Genomic DNA, 22994 nt, shown 5'->3' with positions numbered 1-22994 from the left:
GTGTAAATTTACCTAGTTTAAAATAATTTCTAATTATCAATATTTTACAAGTAATTGCATATAAGGAGCCTATACGGCTAACGTAGGAGTATATTCTTTCTGAAACGGTTACCTTGTCGATTTACATAGCTACACTCTCGATAATTATTGACGATTTCAAGAAACTGTATTTTATTTGAAAGGGTTCGCATTATCTTAAGAAAAAAAAGATAATTGAGTAGTTCAGATGATATAATGTTACTTACGGGAAGGAAAAATGCAGTTGACAAAGTCATTTTCTGAAATGTCAACAACTATCGATACATCTTGGCATTCTGGCAGTGTTTTCAAATAACCCTGCAGTGGCTGGAACAGCGCTTCAACTTTGCCAGTTAAAAAATCCTCACACAGTGTCATTGCGTAGGCCAATGTTGGGCAGCAGATATAAAACGCCGAACAGTCAGTTTCGCGAATACTGAGTGCATATCCGCCTAATCAATATTATAAAAAAGAAAATGATACAAACAATGCTTAATGTGTTTTAATTTTGCGAGTCTTAATATTAATTTAGCAGCTGCACAATTTAGAGTGAAGTATATAAAGCAAAAAACAAAACCCATGGAATATGTATCAGATGATGAAATAGCTGTTGAAACGAATATAAATTCCATTTTATCATTAGGAATAATACTAGTGATATGCAGCAATATGAAAATCTGACCATTTATTAAAAATATATCATACGGAACGAAATATAAATCTTTAACTTTGACTTCATACATATAAGAATGGGTCGTAACATGCGGCGCATTGGCTGATCTAATGGGTAATAATTAGGGGTCAAATTGAAATGTACGACTGCACTATAATGTGATTTCATTACCTTGATTTGCAACATAGACCTTTGCTTGGAATGTGTGGGGTATATAACCGACAAATTGTCGAGTGCAGGGGGCTATACTTTGAATCCTTCTAACTATTTAAAAGTTGTTGAACTATGACTTTCATAATTATCTTGCATTAACAATCTTACACTATATTTTGAAATATCGAAGCATTATGAAGTAAAATAGCGGAAACGAAAGGAGGTCTGTGCATAATATAGTTAACAATATGGGTCTGCTACCCTATATTTAAACCAACCTTTTTTCAAATACTGGAACACATGTTGCAGATACTGTCGAAGTTCCTGAGAGTTTGATGTCTTTATTTCCTCTGTACTATGCAATTCTATCGCAGCATCAAATATCTGACGTGTCAGTGAATGTCCGTCCTTTACTCCAATTACCTGTACTTTCAATCTCAATTCTGTAAAGTATTTTTCATATGATAAGTTCGAAAATTATTAATTAAATTGGCGAATGCGAACTTTTCGTACAAAAAAATAAACACTGAAAACCACACAGAAATATCTTACCCGATGTTTCATCGATAAAAGGTATTTGACCTTTTAGTTCTTTAAAAATGGATAAGGCAGTTTCTATACCTGCAATAAATAGTTCATATACATACACGTCTTAAAAGCAACAAGTCGTTTTAAATAGTGTTACCTTTTAAAATAACTTACATAATATTTACATAAAAATATTTTTGCAGTATGTACTCAATCCTCGTATATTAATATATATTAACTATCAGTTTATAAACATCTACACCCAGTAGTTGCACTATTTTAAAGGGTTATGCATATTAAATGAATATAATCAAATTGTGATAATGGCTTTAAAAAGAATTGTTGCTAAATTTAATAATTATAAAGAATATACAATTATTTTTCGTAAATCAACGTTATACATGTACGTCTTTACACGAGTACCAACCATATTTCTCGTGTCGATCCGTAGGTTGTAACGTTTCTCTATATTTCGCGTTTTTCTTGTGTCTTTGCAATTCATTCGCAGCATCAACTAAATGACGCGTCAGTGTATGACTGTCCTCTACCCCAATTATATCTACTGTTAGTCGTAGCTCTGTAAATCATATTGTATTCAATTCAAATATTCGTTCGATAAACTCGTGCTTTATTGACACCGAGGAAATCAAACGCACACTTGCACACTTTTATAGAACTACAAATTCTGACTGAAAAAAGCTATCAAACCTGACGGGGTTTCACAATTGACACTTGGGTGATGATCTATCAAGTCTTTGAGCATGGAAATTGCTGTTTTCATGTCTGGAAAGAAATAGGAAACCATACGTGGATATCGAGAATTTCGTCATTATGTTGCGCAAATGGAAACTTTGTAAAATTTGCAACCGACACGCTGATTTTTCCAGAAAACTACTTCAAAACACATTATGACATTTATAGGATGAGTAACCTAAACTTTATACACTAAATGCCTTTGAGTTACTTTAAACACATTATACCATATTTAATTATGTACAAAGTGCTAATACCCGTGTTTCCTGCAGCAGTACTAGCTGTATTGTGTTGTGTGTATGGATACTCGAGTTGTTGGATTCTCGAATCCAATTGACGGTTTAATTTGATAACTAAAACGTGAAATATACAATTACGATTTATATTATACACTATTCGGTCTGAAAAGAACATACCAGTATATAGATACAAGCGCGATATTTTACATTTCAAATTATTTAATGCGTTTGTCATCTACAATATTGTGTATTGTCCAGAAATATATTGAGTATACCATACTAGTACGTGTGTTTTTTACTTACGGCATGGCATAATGCACTTTGTGAAGTCATTTCCAGAAATATCAACAACAACCGATACGTTGTTGCAATCTGGCTGTGTTCTTAAATAGTCTTGCAATGGCAGAAAAAGGGCTTTAACCTTTCCACTGAGGACATCTTCACACAGATGTATAACATTAAGCAAATTCGGACATCGTAAGTAAAATGCCATGCATTCGTGGTTGATACGGCATATGGTATTTCCTCCTATTAAAAATGTTTAAAATACAGTACACACGTTTAGTATATAAGTGATGCAAACATCACACGATCATTAAGCAAATGTGCTCAATTAAAGATTTATAGTTTTTAGTTGTGAGCGTTAGCATGTTTTGCAAATCAGTATGTGCTTAGAAGCCTTAGCTACGGTCAGAACCGTAACTCACTATGCTAGGAACGATTACCGCTGCCTGTCTGCACTGCAGACGACGAATGCTTAGGTATGCTCTCTTACTGCTGTGAGTGCGTTTACCAGCTTGTAAGACGACATTGGCCAGTCTAGTGTTTATCATTGAAATCTGTATATATTGGCTGCTTTCAGGGAAAATGGGGCTTAATGCATTTCAAATAAGATTAGCCTGTGCACACTGATTAGCCTGTGCAATGCGCACAAGCTAATCAAGGACGACAACAGCGAACAACTTCAGTGCCATCAGCGCTTAGATTTCTGTATTTCATCAGTGTATGAAGTGCTTTACAAACGCTTGCGTTTATGTAAAACAATCTACTCAATTGATACATTGTTGAAATACACAAGTTCCTATAACTACAACTCTAGGTATAGATTACCCGAAATTTCAACGCTCTGACGGTCATAACTGATTAAAAAATCAATTGTATGCACTCAGAAAAATTGTTGAGGCATTGTGAAAGTAGTTGTTGTTTTGCGATAAGTCTTCAATTAATTACATAATTAGTGCGATATAGCCACAAGTTATGTTTACTGTATATATTTGAACACGATTAAGTGGAAAAATCGTTTGCGTATTAAAGCCTCTATAACGCTCAAAATCAACGAAAATTTCGTGAAGTATTTCGTAAAATAAAATTTACACCTAAAAATCAGTGCTCCTTATGGCAATTGCCGAAATTTCAACGGAAGATGTGGTCTGGTAAAATAGATGTTTGTAGATACAAAATGCTCGTTTTTATTATTGTTTTGCATTTTTAATTCCATTTTAATTTCCCGCAACGATATCTATTCATACGACACATGAACACTAACATGGTACCATTTTAGTCTCGTGTGTCGTATGAATAGATATATTCGCGGGAAATTAAAATGGAATTAATTGTGTCACAAATAAATTAAAATGAGCATTTCAAACAAATTTTATACAAATATTGAACGTCGTTTTTACATCAACATAATAATAATTTATAAAGTTTCAAGTTTTTCTGTCAAAATCATACAATCTGTTCTCAATTGGTGGTCGAATCCCCATTTGGCATTTTGAATTGCCCATTATAAAATTCTCTACATGATTTATTTCACATTTTTCACATATCGTGTTTTAAATTTGTATACATGTATATGAATATTCTTTAGTTTATGAAAAGTCTTATATGAATGTTCAGTATAAGGCATGTTGGTTCCACATGCCATAGCTATGTTTATGACGTTCTCAATAACTGCCAATTTGCAATCACAACATGGTTTTGTTCTGTCTTTCATGTGATTTGCTATTTATGAATAAAGTCAGCCTCGTTTAGATTTTCTACATTCGCAACTTCTAATGAAGGAATTTTTTTAGAAAGATCATTCAGTTAAACTAGTTAATTTGCCAAAGGTAACATGCGTGGCTTATCCTATCAGCATGCTATAAAGAAAACGCTCTAAGTTGTTATCAGGTGTAAATAAAACAAATGTGAGTCTCAATTGAATTATGTTTACAAACCCTCTTCCAAGTGCTGCAACGGTCCTTCAAACAAGCTGATGTGTTCGGATACTGGTTCCGTCGAGTTGACGGAATTGGGCGACTCTGTTAGAATCTGCTCTGTTCTGATGGCTTGTAAGTTAGGCGTGACTGTTACCTTTGGGCACTCTGTTCAAAAGTAAAAGAAAAAATATGCTTTCAGTACGAATGTGAAATGGCTTTCAGTATTACGAAAACGTTAATATTACAATAAAAGATGCAATTAAGTGGTGAAAGTGTCTCGATTCCTAGATAAACTTTATCTTTGCTATTCAATTAATGGCCAGTTAATTGGCTTCATAATTCATTAATATACATGACCCTTTATTTCAGAGATATCTCATTTCATCAGTCGGTTACCGATAATTTCATAAAAATATAAATACATACTATTGAAAAACAAACACGTTACGATCAGTAGGTGTGAAAAGCAACATTCAACTAAATTATCTGCGTGTTCGTCATAAAATATAATTGAAAACGCAATTTTGTTTTTATTACGCCTTTCCAAAAAAGTTAATAAAACACTTTCATCAAACCATTAAACGCAACGCATATTACTCAGCTTTGAAGCAATTCTGAGGCAAGACGAGGCAGTTGCCTCGACTAAGATTTGCAAAAACATAACATCATACCAAAATATCAGCTGCCGCATATGCAAAAGAAGACAATTAGCGGCACCCTTTCGACCCATGTTAAATAATATGGAATATAAGAACCTTGGCATGTCTTGGGCCTGACTTCCATTAATGCCTCTACTACGGACGACATAAGAGTAAGACAAGTATAGCATAACAGGTGTGAAAGTTTGTTACGCGCAAAAAACACACTGAATAGAACCCAACAATTATTTGTATTGTTGTTCATCCATTCATCCGCATGTATATCCAATTAAGGTTTCCGAAAACTCCATTTTATTTTGCGAAGATGAATTTTGCGTATTTTGTAGTTTCGCTGAGTAGCGGTCAGCTTACGGTTAGTTCGCAAGCAAATCAAAGATCGTCTTAAATGCCATTTTCTTTCAATAGTTATTCATACATGACTGGATGTGTTTAATTATAAATAATTCAATGGTAATTCGCACTGTGATAAAATAAACAAACCGATTTCCAGACACTGATATGGTCTTTTTAAAGATTTCTTTTTGCCAATAACCGGTTCCTGTGTATTCAGTCCACTTGGAGACTGAGTTAAACGAGGCTTTGTTGTGGTGGATGCTTCGCCAGGAGTGTCAGTTTCCATTGGGCGGTCTGTTCAAATATAAGACTATTTTGATGAGGCGTTTACCGAAAAAGTGCAATGGCTTGTAGTTTAGAACTTACTTACATTTAAACATAATTTTGTGGAAAACTACTTTAAACTGTAATAATAAAAAAAATACTGAAGGTGTATGATAGATTCTTCGATGATGGTGAAGAGATTGATTATACCAGGACTAAAATGGGTGGTCATGTTTGCAGATAAACGAATATCTGTTGTAACTGTCATTTGCTCATGGCATAAACACAACAAAAACCATAAAACAAGTGCAATTAAAAATATAAAGCCGCTGAACTTATAAATTAAATTTCCAAAAGCAAAGACTTATTTCACTTTAAAACACGCATTCAAAAAATGTGTACATTTTTTATCCTCAAAAGTATTTTATAGTCATGTTTTATATTGACCCGTTGTTGTAAGTTTGCAATCACAAAACTGAACATTTTTGCATTATTTTTCTCGCTGCATAGATATCACAAACAATCAAAGTAATTAACATAAAGGCCACTTCAGTCTGCCGAAAACATAACGTCACAATAAGCCTAAGGTTCAAAAGGTGTTCCTTACTAAAATCACGAATGATTTTACGCGAATCCAGATCACTTGTCGAGTCAGTCTGAGCAACAGTTCGCAAGTCTTCTTCTTTCGACGTGCCTGGAACTAAGAAATGGCCTGAACAAATAAAGGAAATAAAAATGACTGCATGTAAACATGCATTGAATGAACCATACATAAAACTTTATGAAAGTACATGTATTAGGTGAAGAGTTTTTTACCACGTAACGCAAAAATGCCAATACCTGCACGGAGTGCGTCCAATTTATTGCCTATATCAATCATTACACCAATCGCCGTTTTCACATCTGAAATAACCATTATTTTTAGCGGTTATGTGTAGTTTTATAATAAGCGAATAGTTATATCAATAAATTATATGAGAGCAATTGATGATTTTCAATTAAAATTTCCAATAAACAGAGGACATAGATTCAACATGACGTCATAATTATTAGCAGCCCTATATTGCGTGTGACTGCGCGAAAAACCATATACTGTATATACAAAAAAGAGGCCATCTGCATCAATACGGTAGTATATGTTCTAAACTTAATTATCTTTAAATTATAAAAATATCAATGACGTAAGCAAAGCCATATAAAATATAAATAGTCAGGACTATAAGTAGTAGTAGTAGAAGAAGTAGTAGAAGCGGTAGCAGCAGCAGCAGCAGTAGTAGTAGTAATAGTAGTAGTAGTAGTAGTAGTAGTAGTAGTAGTAGTAGTAGTAGTGGTAGTAGTAGTAGTAGTAGTAGTAGTAGTAGTAGTAGTAGTAGTAGTAGTAGTAGTAGTAGTAGTAGTAGTAGTAGTAGTAGTAGTAGTAGTAGTAGTAGTAGTAGTAGTAGTAGTAGTAGTAGTAGTAGTAGTGGTAGAAGTAGTAGTAGAAGTAGAAGTAGTAGTAGTAGAAGTAGAAGTAGCAGTAGTAGTAGTAGTAGTAGTAGTAGTAGTAGTAGTAGTCGTAGTAGTGTAGTAGTAGTAGTAGTAGTAGTAGTAGTAGTAGTAGTAGTATAGTAGTAGTAGTAGTAGTAGTAGTAGTAGAAGTAGTAGTAGTAGTTGTTGTTGTTGTTGTAGTAGTAGTAGTAGTAGTAGTAGTAGTAGTAGTATAGAAGTTGTAGTAGTAGAAGTAGTAGTAGTAGTAGTAGTAGTAGTGGTAGTGGTGGTGGTATTAGTATTAGAAGTAGTACTAGTAGTAGTAGTAGTAGTAGTAGTAGAAGTAGTAGTAGAGTAGTCGTATAGAGTAGTAGTAGTAGTAGTAGTAGTAGGTAGTAGTAGTAGTAGTAGTAGTAGTAGTAGTAGTAGTGTAGTAGTAGTCGTCGTCGTCGTAGTAGTCGTAGTCGTCGTCGTCGTAGTAGGTAGTAGTAGAGTAAGTAGTACCGTAGTACGTAGTAGAAGTGATTGCAGCAGAAGTAGTAGTAGTGTAATAATTGGTGGTCGCAGTACATATATTACCGATTTTAAGTGTGTGTGTATTTTCTACTACTTCGATCATATTGTCGTGAGTTTCCTCTCGTAAAGTTTGATTGTATTTGTCATGTGGAGACTGTACAATCAGGTCGCCCACCATTCCACTTCCACAATAATGACTGGAGTTGTCAGTAGAGATCTTGTTTATTTTGTCTGTATATTGTTTTAGAACTTGCATGTGTTTTTCATATCTCTGGATTTTACCATGCGTATTGCTTGCGAGTTGTTGGTTCTTCTCTTTAAGTTTTTGGCAGTGTAGATTTTTTATAAACAGCAATTTTTGAAGCTCCGGATCATCTTGGCTGTTTCCAGATAAAGTTTGCCAACATTTTAAAGAATGAATACGTCTATTTAAAGTCTCTATTATCGTGAGCTTGATTTTGAGTTCATCTTCAACTGTAAATTGCTGTTGACCGGCGTTGAAGATCTGAAAACAAACACCATTAGAAGGCTTTAATGTGCAACAATACGCTCCCTTTTACCTGGGTAAACGGCATGATGTGAGGTAACAAGAGTAAAAATTAACATATACAAATGTAAGCCTCAGAGCAACATTTTTTGGTAAACCTGATATCACGTAAATTTTCTCAATATTAAGCGCCTTAAATTATTTTAATCGTCGACCAAACTGTTACTTGCATTTAAGCCCAACACAAAATAATCTAAGTTTGGGCATGCTACGAGTTTGGCCTTCGAAAGCAACAGCGATAGCTATGACGTATCGTTTGTGTCAATGTGAACTAAAAATAAACTACAACAAGAGCACCGCCTTGCGGGTGCAGACCGCTCATCTATTTTCTTTTTAAAGGTGAAGGGACTCTCATTTTCAATCACAAAGGAGGGAGGGGTGGAGTGAAGAGGGGTGTATAGTGTGGGGGCGTGGACATTTATTACATTATCTTCCAAAAATGCGAAAAAAAAATGCAAAAAAAAAATCAGGGGGGAGGGGGGGTGGGTGGTGGGGGGGATACTTGGGTGCGATGGTTGGGGGGTGGGGTGGGGGTATAGTATAGTGTGAGGGTGTGGTGGTCATTTGTGAGATGATCTTAAAAAAAAATTAGGGGGGATTCGGGGGTGGGGGATTCAGGGGGGGGGGGGTATAGTATAGTGTGAGGGTGTGGTGGTCATTTGTGAGATGATCTTTTAAAAAAAAAAATTAGGGGGGGGGGGGGAATTCGGGGGGGGAATTCGGGGGGGGGAGAATTCGGGGGTGGGGGGGAGGGGGGCTGGGGGGGTATTCTTGGGTGCGATGGTTGGACGGTATTTCAAACATAAAATAATAAAAATAAATATTTGTGTTTTTTAACCGTTTAAAAAAAAATGGGGGGGAGGGGCGGTGGGGTTGGGTGGGGGGGGGGGTGGGGGGGTGGGGGTAAAGTATAGTGTGAGGGTGTGGTGGTCATTTGTGAGATGATCTTAAAAAAAAATAGGGAGGGGGATTCGAGGGGGATGATTCGGGGGGGGGGCACGGGGGATGGTTGGGGGGAGTCTATTGTGGTATGTCAGGTAAGAGTAGTTTTGTCAAAGTATCAATCAAATCTAATCATAAATAAAGAAGTTATGGCAATTTTAGCAAAATTTAATAATTTGACCTTGGAGTCAAGGCCATTCAAAGGTCAAGGTAAAATTCAACTTGTCAGGTACAGTAACCTCATGATTGCATGAAAGTATTTTAAGTTTGAAAGCAATAGCCTTGATACTTTAGAAGTAAAGTGGATCGAAACACAAAATTTAACAAAATATTCAAAGTTACTTAGTCAAAAAAGAGCTATAATTCCGTCAAAATGCCAACCAGAGTTATGCAACTTGTCCTGTACAGTACCCTTATGATAGTTAGCGAGTGTTCCAAGTCTGAAAGCAATAGCTATGATACTTTAGGAGACTGGAGTAAAGTGGAAATTTTCAATTTTCTAAGTATGAAGGGGCCATATATCTGTCAAAATGCCAGTCAGAATTACAAAACTTTGCCTGCACAGTCCCCTTAAGAAAGTAAGTAAGTGTTGCAAGTATGAAAGCAATAGCTTTGATACTTTAGGAATGAAGTGGACCTAAACACAAAACTTAACCTAATTTTCAAAGTATAAAAAGGGCACATAATTTTGTCAGAGTTATCTTACTTTGCCTGCCCAATCCCCAATGTTAGTAAGTAAGTGTTCCAAGCTTGAATACAATAGCTTTGATACTTTATGAGGAAAGTGGACCTAAACACAAAACACAACCGGACAACGACGCAGACTCTTAGGTGATGACATAGAGGATATTTGTTGGATTCGATGGAATATCTATTTTATTTCACGAGTGTTCACCACTCGTGAAAATATGTATTTTTGATGATCACGAGTGAATTAAAATCGATATTCCATCGAATCCAACAAATTTACTTTTTATTTTATGCTTTTTTCACCGCTTATTAACATTATAAAAGAGTTTAACAGGATAATTTCGCTGGATTAATGACGTCATTTCGTCGAAAAAATGACGTCATTTCACAGTAAAACAGTGAAAAATATCGATATTTTTCACTGTTATTTTTCACTGTTTAAAACAGTGAAATACCAGTTTTATTTCACTGATATTTTTTTATAAACCACCGGAAAGCATAAAATAAAATCGCTTTTTTTCCAAAAATAGATGAGCTAATAAATAGCAACAACTATTCATGGCGATTATTTGAACACAAACGTTCTCATAACAGTGGAACTTGTGAAACGTGGAACAGTACCTTTGCTGACATCGTGTGAGACCTTATGTCCATATCGGCACCTCCGCGTACTGTCTTAAAAACGTCTTCGATCTTACGCAAATGTGTATTTAAATCGTCTTCACCAATATGCAATGTTTCGGACTGGAATACTTGATCTCGCTTCTCTGCAATCTGCAATGTAATGTAATTTAATATATGTTCAACGACAACCACTCCCCCCCCCCTTACAGTCCTCCACCTCAAAGAAATGTTCTGTACATTTTTAGAATCAAGAAAAAGCACCACATGTCAAACCACCCAATAGGTAAACATGCACTAGTTGCTATATAGTAAGTTTATATTATTGTGTATTAGATTTAACATAATGCTAAATTACAACAACTATGTTGCTGATATTGCATGAAATTGGAAACTAAACGGAAATAAAATTCGTCAGCATGTTTATTTGCATAATGCGTTTTTAAACCTATAAAACTTTTCTGTTGCAAATTATATCCTAGTTTTTTTCCTTTTAAATGACACATTATTACTTCTGTTACACTTGTATTTTGCAAACAATGTGCCAAGACATTCATACCTTTTCTAGGAAGGGTAGTACGTTGCCGAACAGTGTATTCAAATCGCAATGATTTAAACAGATTTGAATTAAAGCGGACAATCCTAATTGCTGCACCGTTCGCACCTCGCGATGTCCGTATTCCTTTATATAACATTTCATATGTTGCAGTGGTTCTTTCATAATTAATTTCCATTCAATATTCTCCCAATTGGGAGATTTAAGTGCATGTTTATCCGTTATGCGATCATATAACGATTGACACAATTTGCAGACCTCTCTTTGTTGACTCGCGTCGGAAGATCCCTCATGCGTTTGGTACAGTTTGGCTATATCGCAGGTTGAGCATATATAGTCAGACACTTTGCAAATAGTTTTTATGTATTCCCTATTTGAGGAACAAAACTCGGCACTTTTTTTGTTAATGAAACATGCAAGATATTTCTCAAAATTATTTGTGGCAGAACAAAATGTTACCAATGTATGTATATGCTTACTTTTAAGTTGTTTATCCATTTTAAAATGTTCTTGTTTATTTTACATATATGTGTATGTCCGTTTTCCTTTCAAAAAGTGGGAATGGTATTTTAAATATTACATTTAAACATGCATGTTCTTCGTGTTCATTGTGTCAGAAGTGGATGTCCGTTGAAAATCCATATTGAACTACACTCGGCACGAATTTTGCTCTTTTAGAACAGGTACTAGTAAACAGTAATGTTTTGTTGGTCTCTCTTCATATCACTGCTGGCTAGATCTTATGAAAAAAAAACACAATAATGATAACATATCTAACACAATAAGACGTAAACCAATTAAAAACAAATAAACACAAACCTTAAATAAAAATGCATTTTCAAAAACTCAGATATAAACATGGTGCATATAATGGAATAACGAAAACTTCAGCGGGTATACACTACATTAACAATATATCAACGATATATTTAATAGTTTTATAACTTGGCGTACGAGATGAAACAACACTCGATGAGTCACATAAGATGAGCCATATTGACCACACCACAAATCAACGTTTAATAAGTGTTTATTCAGTAGCAATATCAAATTGCATATACAATATCAAATTTACCTACTTTTCACCAACACCCACAAACCACAAATAAGAAGAGAGCAGTTATATAAAACTTTTTTTTGCTCAGTGAGTTTGTAAAAATGAAGATTTAATTTTTAAACCTACTTTTAGCTCTGGTGACCTACATATACATATACAACGGATGAGAACGATCTGAACATGTCCTTTGCCAAATGATTCAGGAGAAGTCGAAGGAAGAAAAATTCACACGCGGACTGACGGACGACGGCCATCACAGTATCATAAAGCCAAGTAAAAGGCTCTCCGCTCATGTTAGCTAAGAACACGACAGCTGTTGATGCGATGTGTCATAAGGGCGCCATTTAAAAGTTTGCTCAGTGAGTTTGTAAAAATGAAGATTTAATTTTTAAACCTACTTTTAGCTCTGGTGACCTACATATACATATACAACGGATGAGAACGATCTGAACATGTCCTTTGCCAAATGATTCAGGAGAAGTCGAAGGAAGAAAAATTTACACGCGGACTGACGGACGACGGCCATCACAGTATCATAAAGCCAAGTAAAAGGCTCTCCGCTCATGTTAGCTAAGAACACGACAGCTGTTGATGCGATTTGTCATAAGGGCGCCATTTAAAAGTTATTATTGCGACAAAAGTAAAACAATATAAGTCCTGAAATAAAAAAAATGACATCAGCTGAAAAAATAGATGACCTACATCGTACCGTTATATTTCATCTGCCTATTTCAATTCACATAAAATGTATAACAAGGGAAAAACTTGTCACAAAACCAGGTTTTTAATTTGAAAAAAAAGTATGATCAAGGGAGACAATTCAAATGTGCATTGTTACTGATTGTTCCTAACTACCTCCCTTTTGTCAAATTCAGTCTATTTTAGTCGTCGCGACCTTGATTTCAATTGGAAAAAAATCTGATAAAGGAAGACAATTCAAAATATGCAATGTTACTGATTGTTCCTAGTTACCTCCCTTGTGTCAAATTCATTCTATTTTAAATCGTGGCGACCTTGACCTTGGAGATATTGACGTAATTCTTTTGCATTCACATCGTCCAATTATTGTGAATAAATGTACCGCGTAATTTTAAAATCTCACAATCAATGACATAGTTATGGCCCTGAATGACATAGTTATGGCCCGGACAAGATCATAAATGGCCATTTTTTACCTATGAACTCAAAGTGTGACCTTGACGTTGCAGATATCAACGTAATTATTTCGCATGACACACCGTCCAATGATGGTAAAAACAATTGTGCCAAATGATTTTAAAATCTCAATGAACGACATAGTTATGGCCCGGACAAGCTTGTTCAGCCCGCCCGCCCGCCGACATTCACCAATCTAATAACCAGTTTTTTTTCCTTCGGAAAACCTGGTTAAACATAGTATTAGATCGAACCTATAAATACTTCGTTTTAGGATACCTCACAAGAAAAACCCATCGCGACAGATCATAAACTGGTTTCCCACGTTCGGCATTTGAGTGTACAAAACTGTATCAGACCAAAGGTCATTAGATAAACGTTGATTGTGCGTTGATCGCGTTTACATAAGCAGCGTATAGGTCAATAAAAGACAGTTTTAAACAATGTTTTGGCAATACTAATTTCATTTGTCTATTTATATTTCCCTTACCTAATTGACATGAGGCCTTATCTATGATCGCTCCGCCCACTTAATCACGTGGCTCAGCGGGTAGCAAACCTAGACAAGCTAACACCAAAATGGCTTCATTGCCTATATACTGCATGTAGATTTATGGACTTTTTGACACCATATGAAACTTGTATAAGGGGTTTGTGTCATTTAGTTATTCTGCGAATGCAAAAAATATACGTTTATAGAGAACATCGGCTAATTATAACGGGTTTTTCGGTACATGAATAACGCTCTCAAACGCTTGCGCGCTGACCGAAATCGAACCTGTTATTACGTGTGATGTTGGTATTAGCAATAAATTAACACTTCTTCAACGGCATTTACCCATGTTATTTACGAAACATTTCCACTCGTGTATTTGACACGAAATAGCGCTTTAAACTGGGATTTCGGTGAAGTTTTACACGCTTTCTGACACCGAGTGTACCAAAATCCCACATGTTATTACGTATAAAAGTGATATTAATAATATTGAACATTGCTTATGGGACATTTATCAATCATCATAATTGAAAGTGCAAGACAGTACAATACGACGCTGGCGCAGGTACCGACTTCTCCCAAGTTCGGCATTTATTGGTTATATCAGTAATAATAAATCTTATTATGTGGCATTTATCGATTCGATTCTATTAAAATAGAAATATATAATTGTTTTCACTTGTTTCTGACACACACAAAACTCGATTTATAACGGGGATTTCGTTAAGTTACGTAAAGTTGGTACCAATCTTTTCTATTATTCTACAAGCACACGTAATATAATTCATACTTAATAATGCGTAGTTATTTCTAACATAACAATACCAGTTTTTTTAAATAAATAAATGCTCCATAAGGGTGATCTCGGTAATTCTACACATTGAAGCTTCCACTTGCTCTTGTCAAGACCGCATTTCCGCGTTTGAAATGGTATAAACATGTATTTAATTAATCTAACTTATGGATACCGAATTTCAGAGTTACATAAAACCTATTCACACCGTTTTGCCTTATTTCATTTCCGCCTTTTTTGCGAACAAATCAGACGAAACTCTTTGAAAAAAATGAGAACTAGGCATTCGATCTCAAAGGTGGATTAAAATCGTTCATTGGTGACATCACTTGTCTGCACATGTGTAGATACCATTATTAATATAATATATCACGTGTCACCTTCTCATAACATGTATAATGGCAATAAAGTGCATTACTATCAGAGTAATAAAACACAGCACGAATTAGGCTTCATGCTGGGTTTTATTTCTCTTTAAGTAATGCAGATGAACCTCGCTTCTGTATATTAATGACCAAGTAACTGATTTAAAAAAAAAACGTGAAATATTATGTGATAATCAGATCGATAACATAAACTATTTAAATCGGCTAGTTTATCCGATAAAAATATATTATAATTGTCTTTGACAGTGTTGACGTTTAGTTGTTCGTGGTGACAACCGCATGCATTTATACATCTCTTACACTTCTCAAGATATCTTTTCGGCTTTGGAAACGATATAAATTAAATGTCACCGACTAATCTTTCAGGATATCGATTGTCCGAGTTACATAGTCCCCATCGACACCGTTTAACTATTTTTAATCTACTTTTTTTTAAAGAGGAAAACAAAAGAAACTCGCTAAAATAAAAGTGAACCTATACGTAGCTTGTCTAGAAAATGGCGGACAGTGCGTTGCTAACTAACGCGCCCGATTAATCGATCGCTGATTGGTAGATCAGTTCTTAGATAAGAACTTGATTGACAGGCGGCGTCATGTCAATTAGTTAAACCTATTTATTTCAGCTCGATTTTATCGAAAGCCTCATGCTTATTGAAACACTATTGAGTCCATGTCATGGGTAGAACCAGTACTTGGTGTTTTGGGGAGATCTAAAGAACACTCCTACGGTGAAAATCGAGCAAATGAACGCTCGGTCGCTAGGCGGACACCATATCCACTACGCCACAGCGATCTTATCCCTTATTTATCTACGTATAATATTATATAATGAAATCCTATATCCATTTGTCAAAAACGTATTTAGATTTTTGTAACATTCTAAATGCATTTGAACTTACATTTTTCATCATATGCATGCAAAGTTTCATCATTTTATCTCATATAATTTTCAATATTGTAGCAATTAGTTCTATTTTTTAACGGTCGTCTGAAATTGGTCCTTGTGAGTAACCTAAAGTTTGTGACTTGACCTTTAACAGAGAAGCATGTGAGTTGTACGCGACGCGAGATATTTTCTTGTCACGGGAAAAATGATGAGCATTAGTAAAAGGGCGTTCCCAGGTATTGATGTAAGTCAAATGATGGGAATGCAAACATAGAGCAGATAAATTGAAAATAACAAACCATGACTTCATTTAATCATCATGAACAATACAAGTCGTGAAATTATAAAATGACATCGGCTGAAAAAATAGATGACCTACATCGTACCGTTATGGTTCATCCGCCCATTTCATTTCACATAAAATGTATAAAAATAGTATTAGATCGACGCTATAAATACTTCGTTTTAGGATACCTTACAAGAAAAACCCATCGCGACAGATCATAAACTGGTTTTCCACGTTCGGCATTTGAGTGTACAAAACTGATTCAGAGCAAAGGTCATTAGATAGACGTTGCTTGTGTTTACATAAGAAGCGTATGGATCAATAAAAAATAGTTTTACACAATGTTTTGACAATACTTATTTAATTTGTCTATTTATATTTCCCTTATCTAATTAGTTAAACCTATTTATTTAAGCTCGATTGCATCGAACTCCTCAGGCTTATTGAAACACTATTGAGTCCATGTCATGGGTAGAACCAGTACTTGGTGTTTTGGGGAGATCTAAAGAACACTCGCACGGTGGTAATCGAGCAAATGAACGCTCGGTCGCTAGGCGGACACCATATCCACTACGCCACGGCGACCTTATCCCTTATCTATCTACGTGTAATGTTTTATAATTAAATCCTATATCCGTTTGTCAAAAACGTATTTAGATTATTGTCATACCCGTGGCAAGGGGGGGGGGGTGCGTTGGGTGCGTTCGGACTCAATCTTTTTGGATGAGTAAAAAAATTGCACTCTAAGTTGCACCCGACTTTATTGGACGCAAAAACGGAAATTTATTTTTTCTAGCAACCTAGTGAGTCTTCGTCCTTAAGCGTTAAAATAATGTTGTATTCAATATGCAACCGACAGGTCTCCATATAATTTTGTTTCGATTAAGTCATTTCCAAGAAAGTGCGTCATTTTTATTTACAAGTTTTAACCGTAGAATTGTTGAAATCATTAGAAGTTGTGACAGCAAAATTTGAGAAGATCTAAGAAGCCGGTCCCTGCAAAATGGAATTGGAATCTTTGTTACAAATAGATATTTGTTTTCTGTATTATGCAAAATTATTTACCTGGCACACTAATCCGTATACAATCGATACTTATTTATAAATATTTGATACTAAATGATTGTTTTGTAACTTTTGTAATCGTTATTAATGTTTGTTAAAGCAATAATTGTAATAGATATCATAACAAAATGTTGACGCCTACTTATTGTGGGTTGAAATCTCAGTCCAATAACTTTTTTCGACAATTATCTAAATGGCTGGATAAAACAATTTGATTAACTTGAATAAATAAATAATCTTATAAAAAAGAAAATATATTTTAGATGATTATTAACAGAATGTTATGTCAGCTTCCAAACATTACTGAAATCAAAGGACATCCTTCGACTATTGCCGAAGACTAATGAGTCACTGGTTAATAACTTCGATTATACCACGATTTATAACTATAACACATTGTGCACAGCATTTTCGACGGGCTGCATTGTCTTTTTGTTATATCCCCGTACAAACATTTTCGGATACCCTAAAAGATTTTCCGGCCAAAAATATCAGCTATGCTCAAGTCATGATAATTTTTTTTGAATGACAAGAAAACAAATCATTGTTACCTAGCTTTTTTCTAGTTTACCAACACTTAATGGCATCTGTTCTGCTCCACATACAGAATTTTCCACAATGTTTTAATTATGTCAAACTTCACACTTTGAATGTCATACTCTTAACAGTTGTTATAATGAATTTAAAACGTTATAATATATGATCAGATGGGCGTTAACGTTTAATTTTCGACAACTGTGACGGACCTTGAGCATATAATGGGCAAATAAGTACACCTTTTTTTCTTCAACGTCCTGGTATAAATTGTTTAGGACTTTACAAGATACAAGATACAAGAATTTTTATTTAACGTCGGATGTGAATAACAATAAACATTAGCTCATGAGCTATTTCCCGACAAAACAATTGTATATATATAACAAGTGTATATTGAGCTGAAAGAAAGATTAAGCATATTATATAAGCATTTATGGTACAAGGACATATTTAAAGCATATAAAACACAAAATTAAGTAAAAATGTTCATTAAAAGCATACTATTTTGTAAGTTACATACAATTGCGACAATGGGAAATACACCTAAAAACTATATTGGAGCTTTTTTTGCATAGTTCATAATTAAAAACATATGTAATACACTTTTAAGTTGTACAAACAAAGCATTGCAGACCTGTATTAAAATTTAAGATATTAAAACAAGTATAGCACACAATTCATGTTTAAAAGCAAGCACATGCACAATATCTACATAGTACAACAAATAAATAGCACATATATACACATGTATACATGTTTATAACATTTTAAAAACACACAAGAAGCACACATACAATTATACATTGAAGAGTAACCAATGAGAAAAAAGGGAGTATAAAAAAGCATATATAAGCACATGAAAAACAACTACAAAGCACATATATACACATATATACATGTTTATTTTTTATTTTATTTTTTTTTAAACACACAAGAACCTCATATACACTATATACAAAGAGAATAAAAAAGGGGTTAACTGGCAGATAAATAAATAATATAAGCAGGACAGCAAAAACAAGCAAGCAAGCAAGCAAAAAATGTGAGAAGCAGGTTACTCACACATGGCGCATTTACATTTTGAACATGTCTAGGTGCGGCTCAGCCGTACAAAGTCTTTATATTTGTCAACTGTGCGAATGTCCTCTGGGAGGATGTTCCACACCTGTACAGCCTAAAAACGAAAGGAATTTTTGCCATACCTTGTTGTTCTTACTTTTGGTGTCTCCAGGATGTTTGAATATCTGAAATTATAGGTAGAGGATTTAACTTTAACCAAGGATTGAAGATATTCTGGGTAAAGATTGTGTATACATTTAAATGTTTCTGACGCAATGAGGCTTAACCTCAATGAGACCATAGGGCCAGTAGTTTGTGATTATAGGGTCCTAATGAAGCCTAAAGTGTTCGTATGTTTCTGAAATTCGTTTAGAAAAAGATAACGTATTTGTTTAAAATAGCTTTTAAAAAATTAAGTAACCAGTTATACCATTTTGATTTCTTTTAGTATTGATGCACAAAGACCCAGTTTTGTTAATCAGTGTTTGTTGTACAATACACTTTTAGCACTTTTTTAGCAATGCTAGGCCTCTGGTACTATCCATAGTAGCAGACAAATAATTGTTTTGAAAAAAAAAATCAAATATTTCAATTTTAGTTGCTCGATTTATGAATGGTAGAATGTTTGAATGGTAAAACACACCAATTTCATCAAGATTCCAAGATTCCAATAAATAATGATATTTTATACCGTTCTTATTGTTGATTTCATATTATATAAATTTGTGTTGCATATGTAAACAAAGTGTGTGCGCGCATACGAGTGTCGGGTTAAACACCGTATCAAATGATGTATTTCCATGACTGATCGAAAATGTTGGTTATTGACAACCGTGGTAAAGAATACATGTATGTTGTATCATATTCATGTCGATCAGTCAGAGTATGGTCAATGAAAGTGAAATTTCATATAAAAATCCTCTATAACTTCAGTCTCTAAATACAGTTAAAAAATGACCAGAATGCAGGAGTTTACTTTTCAACATCCCCTCCCGCACATACTCCTTTCGCCACTTCGTTGCTCAATAACAATGGCAAATATTCGCACCCCCCCCCCTTTTCAAAACCCTGGCTACGGGCCTGATTGTTACATTCTACAGACATTTTTCATCATATGTATGGCAAGCTTCATCATTATATCTCATATACTTTTCAATATTGTAGCAATTAGTTCTATTTTTGTAACGGTCGTCTGAAATTGGTACTTGTGAGTAACCTAAAGTTTGTGACTTGACCTTTAACAGAGAAGCATGTGAGTTGTACGCGACGCGAGATATTTTCTTGTCACGGGAAAAATTATCAGCATTAGTAAAAGGGCGTTCCCAGGTATTGGTGTAAGTCAAATGATGGGAATGCAAACATAAGAGCAGATTAATTGAAAATAACAAACTGTGACTTCATTTAATAATAATTGAGCAATATAAGTCGTGAAATTATAAAATGACACCAGCTGAAAGAATAGATGACCTACATCGTACCGTTATGGATAATCTGCACATTTCAATTCACGTAAAATGTATAAAAATAGTATTAGATCGACGCTATAAATACTTCGTTTAAGGATACTTCACAAGAAAAACCCATCGCGACAGTTCATAAACTGGTTTTCCACGTTCGGCATTTGAGTGTACAAAACTGATTAAGACCAAAGGTCATTAGATAGACGTTGATTGTGTTAACATAAGCAGCGTATGGGTAAATAAAATACAGTTTTAAACAATGTTTTGACAATACTAATTTAATTTGTCTATTTATATTTCCCTTATCTAATTAGTTTAATCTATTTATTTCAGTTCGATTTTATCGAAAGCCTCAGGCTTATTGAAACACTATTGAGTCCATGTCATGGGTAGAACCAGTACTTGGTGTTTTGGGGAGATCTAAAGAACACACCTACGGTGGGAATCGAGCAAATGAACGCTCGGTCGCTAGGCGGACACCATATCCACTACGCCAAGGCGACCTTTTCCCTAATATGTCTATGTGTAATGTTTAATAATGAAATCCAATATCCATTTGTCAAAAACATATTTAGATTTTTGTAACATTCTACTGGCATTTGAACTCACATTTTTCGCCATGTGTATGCAAAGCAAGTAGTTCTATTTTTGTAACGGTCGTCTGATATTGGTTCTTGTGAGTAACTTTAAGTTTGTGACCTTTAACAGAGAAGCATGTGAGTTGTACGCGACGCGCCATGTTTTCCTGTCATGGGAAAAAGATGCAGTTATTTTAAAGTCCTCACAGCGTTTAAAACAGTTGAAGAGCGAAAACGCACTCTGAAGGGACAAACACACACATCCACCCCACCACACAATGAATTCCCCACCCATTCCAGGTCAGACGATGCAACTACATGTATTGAACGTAATCCTTCAATACCATTACGACGAGATTTGGCAGGAGCGAACCTAGAGGAACGCGGTAAAGCTGTCAGCATACTTGGTGCTCGAATTTATGGTAGGCAGCTATGATTTTGATGATATGATTGTATAATTATGATAAAAGAACGAACAATATGATACCATTTTTGGATATTAACATGTAAAGCCAATCGCATTTCAAATGTATTTTGATGATAAATAGTATATTAAAATAATAAAATTGGTTGAAATAAGTTTACTTACATCATGCGCATATGTTCCATCCGCATATTGCAATGCAAATAAATCTATTTTAACAGTATTATATAAGCACTATAAATACATTTTTTAGGATCCCTCACCAGAAAAACACATAAGATCATACACTGGTTTTCCACGCCCGGAAATTGAGTGGCAATTTATGGATATTTTACATGCGCTTGATCATAAAAAATGTGTCTGCTATATCATAAGATTTAATATTACCTTATCGATTTATTAGTACAAATAAAGACAAAACAAAAAGTCGAAGTAAAAAAACAACCTCTGTATACCTATGTCGGAGACAATTTGTTTTCACAGCACTCGTTCATTGTGCATCCGGCAAGTAATTGTAAAGCTTTACTGAGTTAATCAACTTAAAGAGAAAGTGTAACTTTCGTTTTCCATAAAGCCACTTAAGGCCTTGTATAAAGGGTCCGTTTTATATCCTCTTAGCATGTGGGGCTGAATCTAAATTTTGTATTATTCTCTGAATAGAGATTCTTTTTAAAATACATAAATCCTTAATAATAATTCTATAGCTTATATTGTAAAAAAACTTTTTCTCATGCATTTCAACTGGATATTTGGTAATCAGTCGATGTCCAAAAACTGATTCAATTCGTGTATTCGAGCTACGAAACAAGACACAATAGTTGATGAAATACCATATAAATGTCGCCGTGGACATCATGCACCTGCTTCCCAAATGACAATATGCGATTAGACACATAGAATGCGTGTTGAACTTTTTGTATAAAAATATTACGAGTAAAAATGTGTGTATATAGCAAATGAACTGTGCGTGTAATCAAACAGAAGAGATCGAGTGAACGGGAATTCCGAATAATTAATGGCAAACGCGACGCAAGTAATGACTTGGAAAATATCGGATCGGTTGTTTAACAAGAGAAATCAAAATTGCAAAGTTTAAACAGGTATTTATACATGTATCAATCGGAGATGAAGTGTTTTCAGAAGAGCGTTATGCTAAATTATTTGTACATCCAGCAAAGACTTCTTGCTAGAATCATGAAAGGTCTCCACTGAGTTCATGTACGGAAATAACAATGTGTTACTTTTCTCCATCTTGCCGCTTAAGGCCAAGAATATTTGGGTCGTTTTAGCCTCATTTTTCGATTCGAATAGGAAACAAATTGGAATCTGCACCTCCCCTCATTTGTGAACAACTGATTGAAAAGAAGCGACTTGTTACTGATTCATCATACTTAATAATGATCAAAATTCATTATTTGTTCATTAAAAGTAATGTTTTGTTGAGCACGATTTGTTACCGATTTATTAGAAACGTTTGGGATCTACCAAGCAACTGATAGCATCATTAGCAACAGCAGTTATACTATTATTTAAGTGTAAATCGTTTGAATATTATTATTTTATTTTAATTCGTTATTTTAAATGTGAATATGGCTTAATATGCATAAAATCATAATATAATAAGTTATGTTACGTCATTATAATTACCCGGT

At 34.6% G+C, this 22994-nt stretch overlaps 2 protein-coding genes across 7 annotated transcripts in view; both read right to left on the bottom strand.

Annotated features, from left to right (window-relative positions):
* The window catches only part of LOC127852782 (uncharacterized), a 109935-nt gene extending 103216 nt beyond the window's left edge, over positions 1–6719 (bottom strand). For all 6 annotated transcript variants that reach the window (XM_052386743.1, XM_052386746.1, XM_052386747.1 and 3 more), the window contains exons 1-11: positions 6662–6719; positions 6429–6521; positions 5705–5851; positions 4584–4730; positions 2668–2892; positions 2383–2478; positions 2081–2155; positions 1800–1949; positions 1397–1465; positions 1123–1287; positions 246–470 (exon numbers count right to left, since the gene is read on the bottom strand). In XM_052386743.1, coding sequence (XP_052242703.1) covers positions 246–470; positions 1123–1287; positions 1397–1465; positions 1800–1949; positions 2081–2155; positions 2383–2478; positions 2668–2892; positions 4584–4730; positions 5705–5851; positions 6429–6521; positions 6662–6701 — 1432 coding nt within the window. In that variant the 5' untranslated portion in view covers positions 6702–6719. The remainder of the gene's footprint in view (positions 1–245; positions 471–1122; positions 1288–1396; positions 1466–1799; positions 1950–2080; positions 2156–2382; positions 2479–2667; positions 2893–4583; positions 4731–5704; positions 5852–6428; positions 6522–6661) is intronic.
* LOC127852619 (uncharacterized) lies at positions 6719–21533 on the bottom strand. The gene is made up of 6 exons (XM_052386570.1): positions 21508–21533; positions 19024–19065; positions 11164–11899; positions 10605–10757; positions 7854–8309; positions 6719–6724 (listed from the first exon to the last, which is right to left on the bottom strand). Exons 3-6 carry the CDS (start codon positions 11656–11658, stop codon positions 6719–6721), a joined length of 1110 nt encoding a protein of 369 aa, XP_052242530.1. The 5' UTR covers positions 11659–11899; positions 19024–19065; positions 21508–21533.
* Between the last annotated feature and the right edge of the window lie 1461 nt (positions 21534–22994).

This window comes from Dreissena polymorpha, chromosome 12, assembly GCF_020536995.1.
Source record: "Dreissena polymorpha isolate Duluth1 chromosome 12, UMN_Dpol_1.0, whole genome shotgun sequence".
Classification (NCBI taxonomy): domain Eukaryota; kingdom Metazoa; phylum Mollusca; class Bivalvia; order Myida; family Dreissenidae; genus Dreissena; species Dreissena polymorpha.
This window is presented reverse-complemented; position numbering and strand designations above follow the sequence as displayed.